This window comes from Chamaea fasciata, unplaced genomic scaffold (genome assembly GCF_029207755.1).
Source record: "Chamaea fasciata isolate MVZ Bird 193981 ecotype frontalis unplaced genomic scaffold, bChaFas1.0.hap1 SCAF_15, whole genome shotgun sequence".
NCBI classification, from domain to species: Eukaryota; Metazoa; Chordata; class Aves; order Passeriformes; family Sylviidae; genus Chamaea; species Chamaea fasciata.
In genome coordinates, this window is record NW_027094100.1 from 15,397,005 (window position 1) to 15,415,864 (window position 18,860).

The following is an 18,860-nucleotide window of genomic DNA, read 5'->3' on the forward strand; positions in this document are numbered from 1 at the left end:
GCTTTTGACCTGTCAGAACCCATATGGGATGAAGCCTTGAGTGAATTATGGAACATCAGCAACTTCGACTGTGCCCTAATTATTGATCAAAGTAGAAGGGAAGCATTTGCAGGGTCCACACTTGAGAGAAATGCTTTTCTTACTGAGGAAAACAGCAAGTTCAGTGCAAGCTTTTCCTCAGTGCTGCTGCTATCTATATTACCCAACTGTGACCTGAAAGTGAAAACAGCTATAAACACGCATGAATCATCGTCTTATATGAATTTTATCCAAGTTCAGACAGGTAGCCTGGACTGTTAAGCTGTTTTTACCTTACTATGCTGTGGTTAAAGCAGACTTGAGGTAAGGAAATGTACATGTGTCAGTTTTAAAGCTGGCATTGTTTCTCTGACACAGGAACAAAATTAAAGCAAATCTCAGTCCCATAAAAAGCTGGATTCTGCAAGTTGGGGGAAAAAAAACCCCAAACCACATGCTGTTTACTCCTGCCATTAATGCTCTCAAAAGGCATTTTCCTGACATAAAACTCGTTTTCACTCCTGTTTTGGTTTTGCAACACGGCGGCAATAATGTTTAAGCCTGTTGGACACCACCTTATGAAACATGCTACAAATCAGCTCCATGGGGTGAGCATCCCACTGCTGGCTGCAGCCAGGGCCCTGACACCCAGAGCTCCCAACAGGGAAGGAAGCCCTTTAGCATCAGGTGAAAGACCAAAATAGAACATTCTGGGCTGTCACTTTTAAAAGAGCTTGCTTGGATATTGGAGTCTGGGAGGATAAATCAATGGAGGTTTCAACTTGGGAAGCCAATTTGGAACAAAAGGCAATGTAAAAACATTGAGCTGTCCCGAGGGCCCCACAAAGTCCATTTGCATCTTGTCTGTATGCTCCATGCAAGGAAGTCTAATTCCAGCACTTGCCGGCTATTAGCACGTGCTAATGAGGCTCCTGCAATTGCCAGTTCAGGATGAGGACGGCAGGATTCCTCACAGAGCAGTGGGAGAGGGGCTCTGGCAATCAAGGAGCCATCCTGAAGAGGCATTTCTCCTCTGGTTACCACTAATTGAAGCCTCTTTCTTGGCTCTTTTTAAAAAGCCTCTTTTTAAACCCACATCATTCGTGGTGGGTCCTAGGAGCCAGCGTGGAGGCAGGGTGGGTTTCAGGGACAGTCACAGAGGGGTCACAGGGAGGGTCAGAGGTTTCCTGCACTGTAACTGCATCTCCTTCCAGGTCACTCCTTACCCAGACCAGGATCCCACTGATGCTGGGACACTGAATAGGGACCCAGAAAAATTACCCACCTTGACCACAATGAGCTAGTTATGTCTACAAGTGAGATCTGTAGGAACTGGAAACTAGAAACTGGGAAGCACTAAGAGCCAAAGCTTTAGGATATTTACACCCACTGAATGCATTAAAGAATGGGTCACTGTAGTTAGGCTCTGCAAGGCTGTCCAACTGCCTGGGAGAGACAGGAACACCCCTGTGTCCAGGAGGGACCCAGTCTGATGCCCATTTGGCAGGTTTATCCTGCATGGCAGTGAGGCTGGGATGCCCTGAGGCAGTGGCAGCCACCAGCCTGACCTCTGTGCCACAGACTGTAAAGTGATTTCAGTACAATCAGACTCTGCAGAGGACTGATTTCCTCCTTTGGTCCAAGGAGACTCACACCGCCCTCGCAGGAGTGGTGGGAAGATGCACATCTCGTGCCCTGCACAGCACAGGAGAAATGCCCAAATTCTGCCCTGCACAGGACAGGGAAATGCCCAAATTTCGTCCCACACAGGACAGTAAAAATGCCCATCTCCTGCCCTGCACAGCACAGGGAAAGTGCCCAAATCCTGCCCTGCACAGCACAGGGAAAGTGCCCAAATCCTGCCCTGCACAGCACAGGGAAAATGCACATCTCCTGCCCTGCACAGCATAGGGAAAATGCACATCTCCTGCCCTGCACAGCATAGGGAAAATGCCCAAATCCTGCCCTGCCCAGCACAGCCCATGTCAGGACAGCAGTGCTGGCAGGCCCAGCTCCACACACAGCACAGACTCATCTCACACAGCACACCCACCACATAAACTCGGGCCTCGTTTGCATTTTGCCTGAAAAGAGCAAGCAGCATTCAGTTCAAACAGAAGTGAAAGCAGAGCCCATTCTAACACATGGGGAGATAACGGGCCCCAGTTCTCCTCTTGGACACATCACAGCTCCTCTTAGGACCAAGCAGAGCTGGGAGTGCACAAGATAGGAAGAGGGCTCTTGGAGAACAGAAGAACCTGCTTTAAGGACACGACACAGAGCTACAACAACAAGGAGAGAGAGAAGTAGAAAGAGACATACTGGAGAAGCTGACCATTGCGAAATGCTGACACCGGTCTCCTGTGAATTCGATCGGACACCTACCGGAAGAGAGAAAACCAGAAAGAGAGAAACAAGATAGCAAAATGACACCCAAACAGGCTGAACTGAGGCCCCTTCTGATCCCTTCCAGGGCGCCTATCTGTCTGCTTTCAGCCTTCACCCTTACCTGCAGCCCTAAGCCCTACCCAAAGCTGACACCAAGAGCCATCCCTGACTAGACCACTCTACATCCACCGCTGTGCCCGGGAGGTTTTAAGTAGTGTGGTGCATTGTTTGTCTTCAAACATACTTTGCTTAGGATCTGGCATGTACAATCGCAAAGGCAGTTTCTCCAAACATCTCTGTCCGAAGAATCCATTTGGACATCTGGAGGGGAAAAGGGGAGAAATCACAGAACATGTCTGGCACAGTTCTTGAGGCTAAGGTCAGAAATAAAAAGTGCATTGTGATGAATGGAAAAAATAAAGGCTTTACATGCGTATTTACTCTTTGCTTTAACCAGGCACCTGCAACATCACTGTTCCAGCTCTGGTTTAGGCCTGGGTCTTCAAGCAGGCAGCCAAACCCCTCCTGCTCTGTCCTGCTCTGCCTGCCTCCTTGCTTCTCACCTGCTAGAAGCACCAGCTGGCAGGAAGACTGAGATGGGCTGGATGCTACTCTCAGAGACTCCGTGGAGCTGCTCTGTAGACTGGCAAGAAGCACCAAAAGCAGTGAGCAGCTGCTCAGGCGACAGCGAGCGCTGGCTGTGGAAAGCATCTCCCCGTGGTGACCCCAGAACCCGGGTGTTCACGGGGTGGTTAGAGAGAAAGCACGTGCAGGGTCTCTGTGTTAACAGAGAGGAAGGGACAGAGAAGAAAGCTGAAGGGGTCTCACATGCTGTCCAAATGCAAGGCTCTCTCAGGCTGTCCTGGCTTAGGTCACCTGATGGGCCCAGATGTGCCAGCTCATGGGCACCAGCTACACATTCACGGGATGCTCAGGGAAGGTGCCCTGCAGTCAAGGGCCACCAGGCATTGGCACCAGCCCTTGAGTAGCTCCCCAGAGCACTCCCCAGCTGAGCCAGGTTTGGGGAGCACAGGGCCATGGGCAGGGGAGCAGCAGCAGCTGCAGAACCACCCAGGCTGGGCAGCACCTGCACCCTCTGTACTGTCACCCCCTGCAGCTGCAGGTGAGCCTGGGAAGCGATGGGAGCCCAGCCTGGCGTGGTCAAACACTTCTCCCCCAGGCACTTGTCTACCTCCCTCACTTCATAACTTTTCTTCTGGATAGTCTTTGGATAGTCCTGCACAGCATCCCTAGTTTTCCTGAAGTCCCAGCTCTCACTTCCCTGTCCCACAGCTCCCTCCCTTCTCAACAGACCTCTCTTTCCTCTGAGCTTAAGAGGCCTTTATCTTTATAGCATTTTAACATCTGTTTTCCAACATCTTGTGAGCAGAGCTGCAGGCTCTACACCTGGTACACGCCAGACCTTCCTCGCTCTCAGATGCCATCCACAAGATCTCACTGTCCCACAGGGACCTGCAAGTGGTCAACAAAGAAGGGACTGAAAGACACCTCAGCAAAACACAGAGGAACCAGATGCCAAGCCTGATGTCAGTGGCTCAGCTCCTGGCCAGGCTACTGCAAAGGGCAGCAAGAGGCTGGAGCAGCCACAGAAGTGTCAGGGGACTGCTCCCAACTTCTGCATCTGGTGGGGTGGGACAGGTCCAGGTCCAGGTCCAGGCTCCATGAAGAAAACCTTGATATTTAGTAGCTGCACTCCACCATGGACATACACTGACCTGGCTTTGACACTTCATTTCTTGCTGGATTTCACTGCAGTTTGGGTAGGGCTGGGCTGCGCAAAAAAAACCCTGCTGCACCCTCACTGCCCATGACCAAATGTGGGTCGGCATCTGGGTTTTTGGGACCTGTGCTCAGACCTTTAAGTTAGAGCGTGTCGGGCTATTTGTGCACCCCAAACTGCTCGTGGAGAACTTTAGGACATGGCTCTGCATGAGGCTGCACTGAGCCCTCCAGTCATACACTTCAGTTTCTCAGTCTCCAAGTCACTTCTGAAACTGAAAACTGAACTCCCTGGTCAGGCAAATGTCTTTGAAAAATTGGTGCCTTTTTCTCATTCCTGGACGTTCATCTTGGGGCACAGGAAAGGGAGGTCTACCAGCCATACCAAGCCAGCTGCCAAGGAAAGCTCAGCCCAAGGGGTGACCATCAGACATGGGGCCTGCCGACCTTCCCTGCAATGAAGCAGAGGAAGCTGGTGCTGGGAAGTGAAGAAAATGCCCCGTTGACAATCAAAAAGCACAAACCTGAGGCGCAGGTGGCACAGACTCAAAAAGACAGCCCCAGGGAAGTAGGACTGCAGAAACCCTTCAGAGATTGCACTGGGGTTTGAGCAAGGAATCCAAAACAGAAGGTGTCTTCCCAATCCTTTGTGAAGTTTATTCACCACCTCTGTCAGAGTCAGGAACTTATTCACAGAGTCTTCAAGGAATCCAGTTTAGCCTGCAGCGTGCTTCCTATCTGTCTGGGACCTGAGATTTCCTGGATGTTGGGAGCACACCAAAGGGCCTCAAGGGTGTTGCTGAATGAAGCAATTGCCCCACCCACCCCAAAAAGGGGTGTTTTGTCAGAAAGGAGCTAAAACTATCTCAGGTGCACATCTGCAAGAGGTCAGCCAAGGCTGGAACTCCAGTGTGACTGAGGCTGCATGCCATTAAGGAAAGACCAAAAATGATGGGAAAACTGCCAGAAGGAAATAAAAACCCAGAGAAAGGGATTGGTAAGAAGTGAAAAAGCAAAACAAAAAGGTGTCAAAGAAGCTTTGATGCCATGACAGCTACCATATAGCCCATCTTCAGATCTCTGCAGTCAGCCAAGCGTGGGTGGGCAGAAGAGCTCTCAAGAACTCTTAGACAACTGTCTTCTCTGTGTCTAGGACAGCTCAGGCTTTTCATCTTTAGTTACCCAGTGATTCAGCATTGGGAGAAGTGACAGAAAAAAAAAAACCAAAACCATGAACAAGAGCACCTTCTGTCACCTCTTAAGCTTGTGTACAAGCTGTCAAGACACAATGTGCCACCCCTGCATACCTGGCCTCTGGCTCCTCAGGAGCAAGGCTGCAGGCAGAAGCAGTGACCAGAAGACCTTTGAGAGCATGCAGTGCTTTTGGCTCCTTTCTTAAAAATCTGCCTCAAAGTTGCTGAAGATGATTTATTATTTATTACTGTGGCCCCAGATATGACTTCAAGGAAAGAAATTTCTAGCGTGCTTGGCACGTGGGTCTCCCAGTCTGGACAGGAAGAGCAGTGGAGATCATCCCTTCTGCATTAAAATCTGCTGCCTGGGGTGAGGGAAGCTCTTCTGCCATGAGGGAAATACCTGAAAGTTAAGGCTCACTGAAGCTGACAGCTGTGAGCTGGATGACCATGGCATCCTTCTTCCTGCATGTTTGACTCAGGAGGTTCCGGCTGTCCCAGCAAAACCAAGTCCCTCCTTCTTTGGAAAACTCCTGCAGGGGCTTAACAGATGATGGAGTTTCCTGCAAACATCACCTTTGGACTCTATGGTGCACTCACAGAGGCGCAGTGGGTCTCTCCCCAAAGGCCAAGGGAAGTGGACAAGGTCTGTGGGGATGGTCCTGGGGAAGGACAAGGCTACACCAGCCTCTTGCAGACAGCACCTTGTCTCCTCTTTAGCCGAAGTGGAGACTCCCAAAACTGCCCTTGCTTAACTCCATCTCTCTGTGTCTAATTCCTACCTCTGAAATTTGCTTGCAACTGCCATTGATAAAACTGGTCAGGAATTTTTCTGTCCAGATTCTGTTTTCTATTATTGCTGGAAAACATCCCATTCTTTTAGTTTTGACCTTAAGACCTTTTATTTTTTTTTTAATAACCCCATTTTGAAAACATCTGCAATATTCTACCCTTAGGTTCAGGATGAATTGCAGTGAGATATTTATGTGGTAACAAAAATGCAGTAAGATGATCAGTCAAATAAAGCAGCTCAAAAAGTACAAACCAAAGCAGTTTGAATGACTCATTTCTACGATGTTTGCTGGGCACTTATTTCTGAAAATTGAGGAACTTCAACATTTTGCCCTGTATCAGGGCAGGGCAATAATTATTGTTAATTATTATTTGTTACTTTTAATTCATTATCATAGTCTTCCTGCTGGAAGCAAAACTTTTTCTGTCCAGCTGTTGCTCTAAATCTTGCAAGGGTAGGCACCTCTCCTTTGCACCCCCAGATCTTAATTAGAATGTGCCAAATTTGTAGCTCTCATAAAGAAATCCATGCTACAGAAAAATGTGAACGAGCAGGTGCTTCAAAATAATATGATAAAGACAAGCTGTAGCAGAAGGACACAATGCACTGAAGTAAGCGAATGGAAAAAAAAAAATGTTTCAAGCACAATGTTGCTTTTTTTGTGGGAAGGCTGAAAAAGAAGACAGTTCTGTCATTGTCCCCTGACCAGTCCCAGATGATCAGGCTCTGGAGAGCCACAAAAGGCTGGACTCCGCAAAATCACTGATGGGAAGAAGAGAAAGCAACCAGAACAAACGCCAAGGCCTTCTCCAGAGCAGCTAATCAAGGCATGTTTGCTGCAGAGTGGAGTCCAAACCTCAGGGACGTCCACTGCTGGGCTCAGTGACGGCAGCGGCTGTGGCCGCGGGACCTGCGTCGCTGCCTTCACTGAGCCTCTGCTGTTGCAGGAGCAGCTTCCACACTCTGCTGGGCCTCAGGGGTCTGATACAGTCACAGTGCACGGAGCAGGAGGCACAGACGGGCCACTTGAACCTGAAAAGGCACCTGATCTCACCACCCAAGATAAACAGCATGCAAAACCCAAGGGACGAGTCCCGGCTGGTTCGGGGGATTTGGAACAGGATGTGGAGATTTTCACCCCTAGCTCTTCACTTCCAAGGGTGTTGCAACACCTCCCCACAGGACTGCTCGTACATCCCTGGCACAGTGACGTCCCTGTGGCTGTGCAGTGAGCAGCTGGAGCTGACCAAACGCCGCTGGGAGGGGTGGAACAGCTCCGGATGCCACAGGGCAGCTGAGCAAACAGTGCTGCCAGGAGGACCACGGCCATACAGGAGCCCTGGGACAGTCACACCTTGGGATGGTGCTTTGGGAAAGCACAGGGGAGCTGGCAGTGTGAACAACCCTTCAGAATGATCTTTCTCTTTCCTAGGAAAATCTGCAGGAAGCAATACACTTGGAACACGTGGTTTTGAAAATTGGTGACTTGGATTAATCAATTAATTATAAAACAATCTGATCTTTTCTCCTTTGGCTTTGTTTTGCTTTTTACTCTTTTCTTGACTTATACTCTTTGCCTGAGGTGCTCCAGGCCTCTGACCTCCCTCCCTCACATAAGGCAGAGCTGTCACCCCAAACCCAGAGAGTCTGTTTATCTGTCAGCATTTGTAGATCCTCCAGCCTGATTCTTGTGAGCACCAGTGGTCCAACATGATGTGGGGGTGTTGCTCTGTAATATTCTTTAAGTCTTCTGATCCCACACAAGATCCTGGCCCAGGGCAGATCACTTTGATTCCCCTGACCACATACAAGACATGTGAAGAGGGTTTTAGTGGGCAGAGGAGGCTCTGCAGTGATGAGACCTGACTTTCTTGCTTTGTTTGGCTGGGAAGACCCCAACTGAACCTAATGTGTGCCAAGGCCTAACTGGGAAAAAGAGCATTTCTGCCCTTTGGATAGCACAACCCCGTGGGGCACCCAGCAATGAAAGAGTGGAGAAGCCTCCAAGGGCTCTAAGTTGTGCCAAGGACTCACTGGGCTCCGGGAGGGAGGCAGATCCAAGAGCAGAGGCTGCCAGTCATCCCAACACTCTGTTTGACTGGACACAACAAACCAGGCACCACTGCTGTGTGTCCCAGCCCAGCTCCAGGCCTGGAGACTTGCTTGTGTGCACCCCCTCAATGTGCTCTGCTCAAACCTGTCACTGCCCTGGAGTCCAGCTCCTAAGGCCTCTCTGAGCAAAATGATGTGGAGAAAGGTCAAGAAATTCTTCCTGTCAAGAGCCTGGGGCTTTTTAATTTACAAGGGCTGCTGAGTCAGTTCTGTCTGTGTGTGGGTCTGTCACTTCCCAGGTTTATGCAGAAAATTTGTAGAATATTTGAGGCAGGTCCCACTTCTCCCATCTAACTTCCAGGTGGTCTGTTTGCAGGGCCAGGATAACAGCACAGATTGCTTTACGTTCAGGTTTCCTTTGACACTAGCATGCGTAGAATTTACTTCAAATTCAGGACAAAATTACAGAAGAACGCAATCCAGAAAGACACGATTTCTGGAACAGATCCAAGTCCATTCTGGGCTCTTCCTCAGTGAAGAAAATGCTTTGCCCAAGGTCTATCTGAAGTGTATTAAGAAGGGAGGGAGGAAGTGGGATTACAGGCAAATACTTTGTTCCTCAGGATTTAAAAGACCAGGAGGAACACGTTTCTGGGAAGCCTGTTATAAAATAATAATAAAAAGCCAGCTGCCAATTTAGGCAATATTTGTTGCAAATCGAGCATGAACCACATCAGCAGAAGAAATTATTTGACAATTCCTCTGCTGATTTTGGTCCAGACAGCCAGGGGGAACATCTACAGGAACGATTTCCTGTGCTTCTGGACAGCTGTAGGAATGGAACCCACTCCAAGAAGCTGATCACAGGGTGGTGGCAGGCAGTGAACAAGAACACTGGTAGATTCTGGTAGCTGATATTGGAAAGGCTGGTAACATCCCCTGGGTGCTGGGGCAGGTAGAATCCCCTGAGCATTCAGTGAGGGAGGGTTGCAAGCTGGCACAGGGGGCCAGATGATCCCCCCAAGGCCCTGCAGAGTCTGATTGGAAGAGTGACATGGAAACAGCTCATGGACACGTGTTGTTCCTGGCTGGAGCTGCTCACGGGGCTCTCGTTGACCTCCAAAGCATCTGAAGAGGTTGTGAGCAGAACTTACTGATCTCTTCCATGCTCCTGGCCCAGAGGCACAGGGAGGCTGGAGGGCCAAGGCTGCTGCTGCAGAGATCAGAAGTGAACTTTGAAGCCGGTATCTCTGCCTCCTCCCCATTCTCCTCCTGCATCTTTCACAAACCACAGCAGCAGATCTCCTCTCTTGATGCAACCAGGAAGCCGTGGAATGTATCAGCTCTTTGTTTGCAGGCAAAGGTGAAGTCTGTTTATTCATCAGCATCTTCCCCAAAAATCACCCTTTGGGATGATTGGGAGAGCCATTTTCTGGGAAACACTCTTCAGTTCAAATGCTTCTGCATTCCTCAATAACTATTACCCTCCAGAATCCAGAAACCCCAAAATTATACCACTTCAAAAGCCAGGTTTTCTTTTCCCCGGTCTGAGATTTAATGATAAAAACACCCAAGGTGAATGAACATCCAGAGATCTCCTCAAGCAGTAAGACCAGAAGTGGCTGTGCTGTGTGGAGGGCACTCAGGTCCCCTGGGTTTCTGTGAGCATGGAGCCACCTTTCCTGGCAGATGAGCAGTGACGGTGCAGACCTTCCCAGCACCTCCTTCTGGGTAACACCTTCCTGCCCTTCCACACACGCCTGTTCAGCTCCCATCTGGTTTTAGCAGTTGGTACCTTGGAACTCATCAGAACAGGATGTCATTTTACTGTCTGCAAAGTGAGGAATTCAGGCTTTCAAATGATATGAAATGATTAGGTCTGTCTGGTGTGGCACGTAAAATCTTAATGGAATCCATCACTGAGCATTCCCTCTGCTCATCAGCTGTTGGAGCAGCCTGGTTGGGAGGTAGGCTGGAATTACTTTGGGTAAAACAGTCTATCTGCTGAAGATGTTTGACAACTACCACAGGGTTCTTCATTAGGAAAAAGTGATTCTTACGTGTGCTGGAGTTTAGGTAACTCTTGTTGTAATTAGAAATTGATCCTATTTGAATATTGATCTGGATTTAAGCTCTTCCCAAAAGAAATAACCTTGAAATCTTTGCTTCTGCCATGACCACATTGCTTACAGACAGAAATGCTGATTCAGGGTTCACTTCAAAGGGTTCAGCCCTTCCCAGAATGGAAAGACTGGAATTTCTGGGCTTTCCTGGGCTACAGCTACCCCAGAATGGTGGCTGGGACTTTAACCATCATCTGGGGCTTCCCCCATGTTTCCTGTGGGGAACACTATCAAGGTGAGCCCACGGTGCCACCAGGAAGCCAATGGCAGTGACAACTGCACTATAGCACAGGGCTGTGCTGGACAAGGGCTGCTCCCACTCCAGGCACATGGGAAACGTGGAAGTCACAGCTTCTGGTCTGTGTCCTGCCCAGCTCTTTCTGTGTCTAAGGGGCAAGTCTGGGAGAGCTGGGAGAGGCTCCTTCCACCACAGCTGAGCCCGCACTGGAAAGTGAGAGCACAAGAGCTCAGCAGGATACATTTCCACATGGCCTTTTCTGCTGCTCCCTGCCAAAACAAAGGAGTACTGAGAGAAGGGAGGAGCTGTGCTCAGTGTGATCCAGCCCACAGGCTTTCCACGAGGGGTGAGTTCAGGTGCATCCTCCAAGGCCTGAGATACCTTGATGAGGATCACATCCTGCAGTGCTGCCGGGCTGACATCCACAGATGTCAATACCTTTGGCTGTGTGTCTTCACTGAGAGGTCTCTGGCTTCCAAAGGGAGAAAATTGTCAGCTCTGGGCTTCTCCAAGCTGAGCAGTGATGCCTGGGTCACCAGGTGAGCTCAGAAGAGGATTCCATCTGCTCAGTGAATGCACCACCTCCTGTTCCCTGTGCAGGAGCCCAGGGGCAGCTACAGGTGAGCTCTGGGTACCCGTGTCTCCAGCAATCAGACTGCACAGCTCATCCACAGGCACTATTAGGCTTGGGGGGTGAGGTGTGAGAGGCCATTGGGCTTTCTGCCTCTGAACCAGGGGTGAAAAAGTCTCACATCCCATTCCACATCCCTCACTTCAAACTCTTCAAAGCTCATTTTAAGGGTAACTTAGTACACATCTCTGGTTTTCCTTGCAGGTTTGAAGGGGGAAACAAACATCCCATAGTGGCCACAAAGCTGCACAGAGAAGGGAAGAGCTGGGGGCTAACCCTGGGCCATGAGATACAGGAAAGGTCGGGGCAGGTCTCAGCAAGAGACCCCTCCAGTCACAGGGGAGGGACGAGGCTGTGCCCTGGCAAGGTCCCCCTGATGGCAGGATGGGATGTGTCAGCTCAGGGAGAGCAAAAGGGACCCAAATTCCCCTGAAGCTGCAGAGGAGAAAGGGGAGAAAGGGAAAAGAAACAGCCAGGACAAACATATTCTAAGAGGGAGAAAAGCCAGGAGAAGTGAACAGTGACACGCACACAAAAAAGGAAAACACGAACCCTTGGCCCCCCCACCCCTGCCCCTCTAGTGCCCCTTTCTGAACCTGCACAGCTCAAACTGCAATTGCCAGGAGAATTTCAGAGCTCCCCCCACTCTGGCAGTTGCACAAAGGTCTCCTCTCCCTCAGCCAAGAAATTTCCATATTGACACAAGAACTCCACTCGCTTACTTGCACGACAGCTGATTAATCCCCTCGATGTAGTAGCACACCCCTCCATTGACACAATAGGACTTGGCTGTTTCGTTGCATTTTCTGGCATGCCCGGACCAGGAGGAGAGAGTTGTGGTTACTGCAGGGAAAACAAAAACACACACAAAAAGGATATATTGTTATTTCCTTTGTTGGGCAATTCTGCTTCCTTACATGATTTTCTACGAGTTCTTTTGCCAAAGTAAAATCCCCAGAGCTACAAACCTTAGCCTGTGCCTTCAGACCCACCTTCAGGTCCCAGGGCTGAAACTTGACCCTTCCTTTCCCAGCAAAAGGGGCCAAGTGAGTGAGGAGTTGAAGACTCATCTTCCTCTCAGCAGCCAGCACATAGTACAAGATCCTTTTTTTGGCAAACTGTAGGGAAGTGCCCCTTTCCCACTGTCCTGCCCCTCCCTCACGCTCCGAATGCTGTGCCAGCACGCAAGCAGGAGGTCAGGAGGAAGAGGAGCTGCAGAGTCACAGAGCCACAATGACAGAGGCCTGAGCACATCAGGACACTGCACCCAGAGCCAGAGGTGCTGCAGGGGACTTTGCATTGCTCCACACCTCTGTCAGTGGAGTTTTCAGAGCCAGGAGCAGGTCTGGCACAAGCAAGAACAGCTCCATGTGTCCCTGCCCTTTCCTGAGCGCTCCTCTGTCCTGCCCCACCAGATCCAGCAGAAGTGCAGCAGCAGAAGTCAGCCAGCCCCAGCTTGTGCTGTGAGGGGGGCACCATGACTCAAATTTCCTGGGATACAGGTGTTTTCCAAATCTAAACTCCTTTCTAGAGAAAAAGCTTGACAGTCCTGTAAGCTACAAGAAAACCTGAAGGCAGTCTGCAGAATTTCACTGTGACTCCTGTCTCTGAGAGACTCTGATAAGCTTACAGCCCAAAGCAAAGTCTCCAAAGGTAAAACAAAGGCTTCCAGGAAAGAAAAAAATCAGTTGTTAGGGTACTGATACAGGTTACAGAAGGTGAGCAGTTCTGGGGAATGCAGGCCCATCTTCACATAAGTCTGAGAAGTGCTGGGCACTAAAGAGCACAGGTTTTTTACAACTGAATACTTAAACTCATTAAAGATAGTTCTCTTTCCTGGACTACCCACCTTGCTCAGGCCCTATCACAGTTACACCTCCAGCAGTGGGGCTCCTGCCCACTTTTCAGCACCTTTTATGCTGCAGTCAAGGCTTCTGAGGAGATATTCTCTTCCATCCTCCTTTCCAAAGCACGAAGGAGCCTTGTGGAGAGGTTAGTGACACCAGCACTGAGCCTGAACTCCTCACTGACATGGGATTTGAGGAAGAAAACTTGAACCAGAGCCAGGCAGGAGCCAGTTAGAGCCACAGGAGGAGCAGCAGGGCAAGCCAAGGCCTGTCCTGGAGGGACCCAGGGCTGCTCCCCACTCCTCCGTGCTCATCCCACCTCTGCAGGTGCTCCGAGGCTGCCTCTGGCTGCAGCCCACACGCCAGAGCCAAGGGCTGCATTCCCAGCTCCAGCCCCAGCACCTGCTGGGAACATCTGGGCTCTCCCAGGCAAAGGAGGGCTCCCAGCACCTTGTGCAGGCTCTCACATGTGGGTGATGCTTGGCACACGAGCAGCCAAGACAAGTTTGTTCTGGCTCTCACCATTTTGGGGTCCTCTTGGGTGCCTCTCTGAGGGAGGAGATTCCCAGTGGGCTGTGCCCAGCTGGAGCAGCCCAGGCTGTTACCTGTGCCGGGCTCAGGGCAGGACCAAGCTCACTGCTCTGTTTGGTTTACTTTCTGCTGTCCCATCCATTGTCTCCCATTCCCATAAGGAAGTGGGTGCCTCCCACTGACTGACAGGCCGGGGCTGTGCAGGGAGCTGAGCTATTTCCACACTTTGCCTTGAATAACCATTGCCTCTGGCTCTGTCTTTTCACACTTATCCAGGGCACAGCAAGTTGTCCCAAAACGCTCTGCTAAGGAGACAGGGAAAACACTCCAGCAGAGACCCAAAATGCTCACAGCCCTGGGCACGTCCTGCCAGCCAGCTGGGAGCCAAATGTGGACAGCAGTGCGCACACACTGGGGTGTTGGAGCACGGGATGGCTTGACCAAGCCTCCAGTGAAACTCTTCCAAAAATCTGAATCCCACACTTCTGCAGGAAATTCAGCACTCCCTCCCAGTTAAGATTAATGGTAACTAAAAGCCAAAGCCATTATGAGTCTGTGTTATTTATCTGGGGAATGCAGACTCATTATGCAGACAAGACTTTATAATTTATACCTTTACAAGATAGTAGCACATTTCTACTCAGCAGAGGAGAGCTGTGAGTCTCTGATAAGTGTGGGTCTCTGCAAGTGTACCTTAGGATCAGGGAGCACCGAAACTTCGTCAGCCAGAGGGCTGGTGCAGATTGAAAGGCACGTGGGTGAAGAACAAGCACAGGCTGCAGGGAGCTGTCACCCCTGCAACCATCAAATACACCACTTGGTAGCAAGCAAAATGATCCATCTGGCAAAGTCTCGCATCACCAACCCTACAGGGAATGATTTTGGAGGAGGCCTTGCCACAGCAAGAGAGGGCCAGAGAGGGAGAACTGAAAACAGAGCCCAGAAACCTCCCCGTAGGAAACACCCCAGATGAGAAGATACCCAACCCACCAAGAAAAGTGGTTGGGAAGATGCAGTGCTGAGTGAGGTGATACCAGGGAGGATTACAGTGCTCATCAGCCACAGATTGCATGAGATCCTCATCCCACAGAAACAGTTTTGTCCTTTTTAAACAGGTAAAAAAGAGCCTGACATGACTGAGGCTTGGGCATGTTGGGCACTTCTAGGGGAGAGCTGTCAGTAGAGCTGTGCCTCTACTGGAACCTCTCTAGAAGCATCCTGCTAATGTCGTTATCCTTTAAACCCTGTTTCCTGCAAGTACTTTGCCTTTTATCCCAAAGAAGCACAAAGTGTTCCCAAACTGAATCATGGATTCATATTACTACAGTCCATTTGTCAGCACAGGGATGTGGCAAAGGCCACAGAGAGAGGCAGTTCCCCGTTGAGAAGAGAGCATCAGGAAATGAGGCCATTTTAGACTCTAAGACTGGTCAAGCCAAAGCCCTGCCTTGGCCCCAACACTGGCAAAGCTTAAAAAAGAAGATCAGCACAAGCATGCAGTGATAATCCTCCTTAGGCCATCCAGGACGGGCAGCTCAGAGACAGCCCAAGGCAGCCACAGTGATGTCACATTTAGTGGCCTTGGTTGGATTCTTCCACCAACATGTTTAGTTGCTGCTTGAACAAATCTAATCTTGTAGCATCCACAATATTTGTGACAAGAGCTCCAGTGCTATGCACACAGCATGCAAGGCCACATCTCCATTTAATTCTTCTAACTTGCCCTTTCCTTGTCATTGTCCCCCCTTGTTCCCCCTGTGCTACCTGTGGCATTACAGGCACAGCCAGCATCTCCTTCCCTAGCTGGAAGCAATGATCTCTTTTTATTCTTTTTTGGGTCATCCCTGGTTCTGTTTTTCTCTTTGGAAATAGAGAGACCATACTCATGCACACATGGCATTTATGGGATATTTATTCCAGTCATAGGCATTCCTAGTGTTTTTTGTGAGGTTTGATGTACTGAATACGGATCTTTCTCTCTTGTAACCCTGAGATCTCACTGCTATGTGGTAACATGCAGTCTAGAGCCTTCCAAGGTGCCTGATCACCCAGGGATGTTGCTGCAGCTGGGGCTTCATGCTCCTGAGAGCAACTATTTAGGGAGCAAGGATGGAGAGACCAGCCAAGCTCTAGCGGGAGGACAAAGGGAAGCAAAACGTCTCACTTTGAAAATGTTAATTGTGCCTGGGCTGAAGCGTGGCCCTCTGAAACCTTGTGGCTGCAGATCACACCCCAGCACCTCAAAGCATGATGCCAAAAGAGATTTCACCAGACCAGTGGGATAATTTCCAGGTTCACAAGTTCCTTTGTGTTTAGCTCTATTCCCCTTCAGCCTGATCCACTGCAGATACTTTGACAACTGCATGCCTGGGCCAGAGTCATCTGGGATGTTGGATGTTGGTAAAGTGAACCTCACACACAGTTTATTTACAGATAAATGACGTGCAGGTACTTTCACCTCTGTGCCAAACACTACACAGCTGTGCCTGGTGATCCAGAAATTACTTCCCACAGCTATTTCACATTAACTGCTGCACACCAGGCAGACTTTACCCCCCATGGGCTGGTGTGGCAGAACAAGTCCTTCATTCAGCCTCCAACACAACTCCATCTTTCCCAAATGGCTTGGAAAGTAAAAAAATTGCTGAGATGAGTGGAGAACTGAATAAGCAAGGGAGCAGTTTTGGGTGGCAGCAGGGTGGAACAGGACTCATGAAGGCAGTGGGACGTGATAAGGGGGTTGTGCAGCAACACCAGTCATGTCCCAAGAACCTCCCCAGGTACTTCAACAAATTAAAGCAGAAAACCTCATGCAGGAGTGTGTGTGAGGCAAGCAAGTGGTGACATTTCCTTTCGACCAGTGGGAATAAACGAGGTGCCCCTGAGACACAGAGTGGCAAACTGGTCAGAGAGGCCCTGCAGGGTGAGAGAAGGGCTGGATCAGCTCACCCAGCAGCAGGTCAGGCCTCCAGCTGGTCCGCAGCCCCAGGACTGAGAACAAAGCAGGAGGGAGGGAGGAGGTGAGGATAAAGAAGAGAGGGGAATAGGGAGGTGAAGAAAAGCGGGGAGTAAGGAGGCGAGGACAGGGAAAAGAAAGCTGCCTCTTGATGATGTGTTTGTGAATGATCTGCAGCCACGTTTTATTGTTGCTGCCCCAGCCAGTGAGGACAGAGCAGCATAAACACACGAGAGATTCAGAGCACTGGAGTCATTCAGAGAGTCTGTTTTCCACCACACGCCTCAGTTATTCTGGACTATCATCAATGACAGGGCAGCAGAGAAGAGAGCCAGGGGCAGTGACTCTGCCAGGTGGACTTCCCTTCACACAACCCACCTACGCAGAAAGGCCATTAATGATTGTGCAGGGATTCTTACACAATTCCTGCCATGCACGTCATTTAACCTTTGCAGGCAGCTCACCAGCCTGTTCTCAGAAGTCTGGTGAAATACTCCCCCTGCAAAGAGTTAATTAATGCAGCCTGGACTATAAATTATAGTTAATTTTTCACGAACTACAGCTACTGTCGAGGAGGGCAGGGAGACAGCGATGGTTTCGCCGCTCCTTTTCTTCTTTATAAATAACTTTGGCTGGTGGGTTCATAGACTACAGACACTTTATTCTCTCAATATTTAGACATCCAGTTAGACAGATGAACTCAGCTGGTTGGGGAGTGTATACAGATTGCCTGCTCTGTATATGCCTCATGTACTTACTGATAAAACACAGAACGGCTGAGGTTCCTCTCCAAAGAGTTCATCCAACTGCTCGTTAGAAGAACATGGATGAGAAGGTGTCTGGCCAAGATATCCCTTGGTTGTAGCGCTGTAATCCTGGTGTGAGCCACACTAAATCCATGATTTACGCTGATGAATACATGGAGGGGCTGGTGATCCTCACCATTCCCTCTGTGGCAGATTTCTGTATGTGTGATACGACACCTCCTCTCACGATAAACCTGAGCAGAGTCTGGATGCTCCCTGCTGTTATCCGTACAGAAAATCAGAAGGGCCTGTGCACACTGGGGCTTGCCTGACAGCAGACTGGGGACTCTGGAGCTCATAAAAATTCTGCTGCTGTGTGTTTATTCATTTGGAAATGACCAAATATTTACCCCCACGTTTTATTGAAATACACCCTGCTGGAATCATGTTTCCAGTTCCCGAGGGGATCATTAGGATCAATAGCTGCAGACTAGGAGTTCATCCCAAGATACAAATACCAGACTGCAAGGCACTCATCTTGGAGCATCAGATGCTGCTGATCCAAACAGCACAGGTTGCATTCCCCACCTCTCCCATCTGCACTGTTCAGGGGTTTCACTAGGAAACAAGTTTAAAGGTTTCTGAGCACTCAGGGGCTGCCTGTTTCCATGGGACAGGCAGCTATTGCAGGGGCAAAGTCCTGTGTTATTGTCAAGCTTCTAGTTGCTCCTCTGGAATGATCTCTGCAGCTTTATGAGGGAGCCCTTCCTATGCTCCTCTCTACCACAGGGGTCTGAAAATGCACATGACAGCAGCACAGCCTTTTCCCAAATCCCCATCATCAATTGTAATAGCAGCAACATGATACTTCAATGAGGGGATTTGTTCAGCAACCTAAAAATCCTTTCTCAGAGCCAATGCCAGCGTGAAAGCTTTGCAGGCAGGGCAGCTGAAGCCCAAGAAGTGAAGCAACACACCAAGATCCCAGGATGGAGCCAGAAGAGCAGATCCCCTGGTCCAGAGCCCGGTTCTGAAGGCTGGGCTCAGCCTCAGTGCTCCCAGGGGACATCAGCTCCCACCCCACACTTCATCCTGCCCCTCTTTGCCTTTGGAGTCACTGCCTGTCTTTACACCACACCTCGAGTGGCAGCTCTGTGACTACTTAAAAAATACACAGCGTGCAAAATGAGCAATGGGCAGGGTCTGGCAGCTGCCAGGCACCACACAGCTCTCTGCAGGCTGGCAGTGAGATCACCAGAACCACCTTAAGGTTCTGTGCCTGCGTGCGTGCAGGTTCCGCTCAATTACAACCACACCTCCAGCAGTGGGGTTTAAGTTGTCTGAGCAAAGACCACGCCAGGACTTATTTTTAGTCTAATATTGAAAACTGCACTATTCACGTGTCAGGACTTGTCTGCTCTGCCCGTGCCCTGGGCTGGCTGGACACCCTCAGCTCCAAAGCCAGAGCACCCTGCTCACACCTGCAGCACTGGTAGCTCCAGGAGAGCTCAGGGGCCCCAGACTGGAGGGGTGTCCTGGGGAGGCTTCATGATGCTCATATCCCCAATCATCTCTTTATGTTGGACATTGTGTTCTGTACCTTT

The 18,860-nt window shown here is 50.0% G+C and overlaps 1 protein-coding gene across 3 annotated transcripts in view; it reads right to left on the reverse strand.

Moving 5' to 3' along the window:
- The window catches only part of NRG2 (neuregulin 2), an 84,534-nt gene that overhangs the window by 19,076 nt on the left and 46,598 nt on the right, over positions 1-18,860 (reverse strand). For 2 of the 3 annotated variants that reach the window (XM_066197586.1, XM_066197588.1), the window contains 2 exons: positions 11,899-12,019; positions 2,651-2,727 (listed from right to left, as the gene is read on the reverse strand). In XM_066197586.1, coding sequence (XP_066053683.1) covers positions 2,651-2,727; positions 11,899-12,019 — 198 coding nt within the window. Of the gene's footprint in view, positions 1-2,340; positions 2,400-2,650; positions 2,728-11,898; positions 12,020-18,860 lie in introns of all 3 variants that reach the window. The other variant, XM_066197587.1, reaches the window with a different exon arrangement.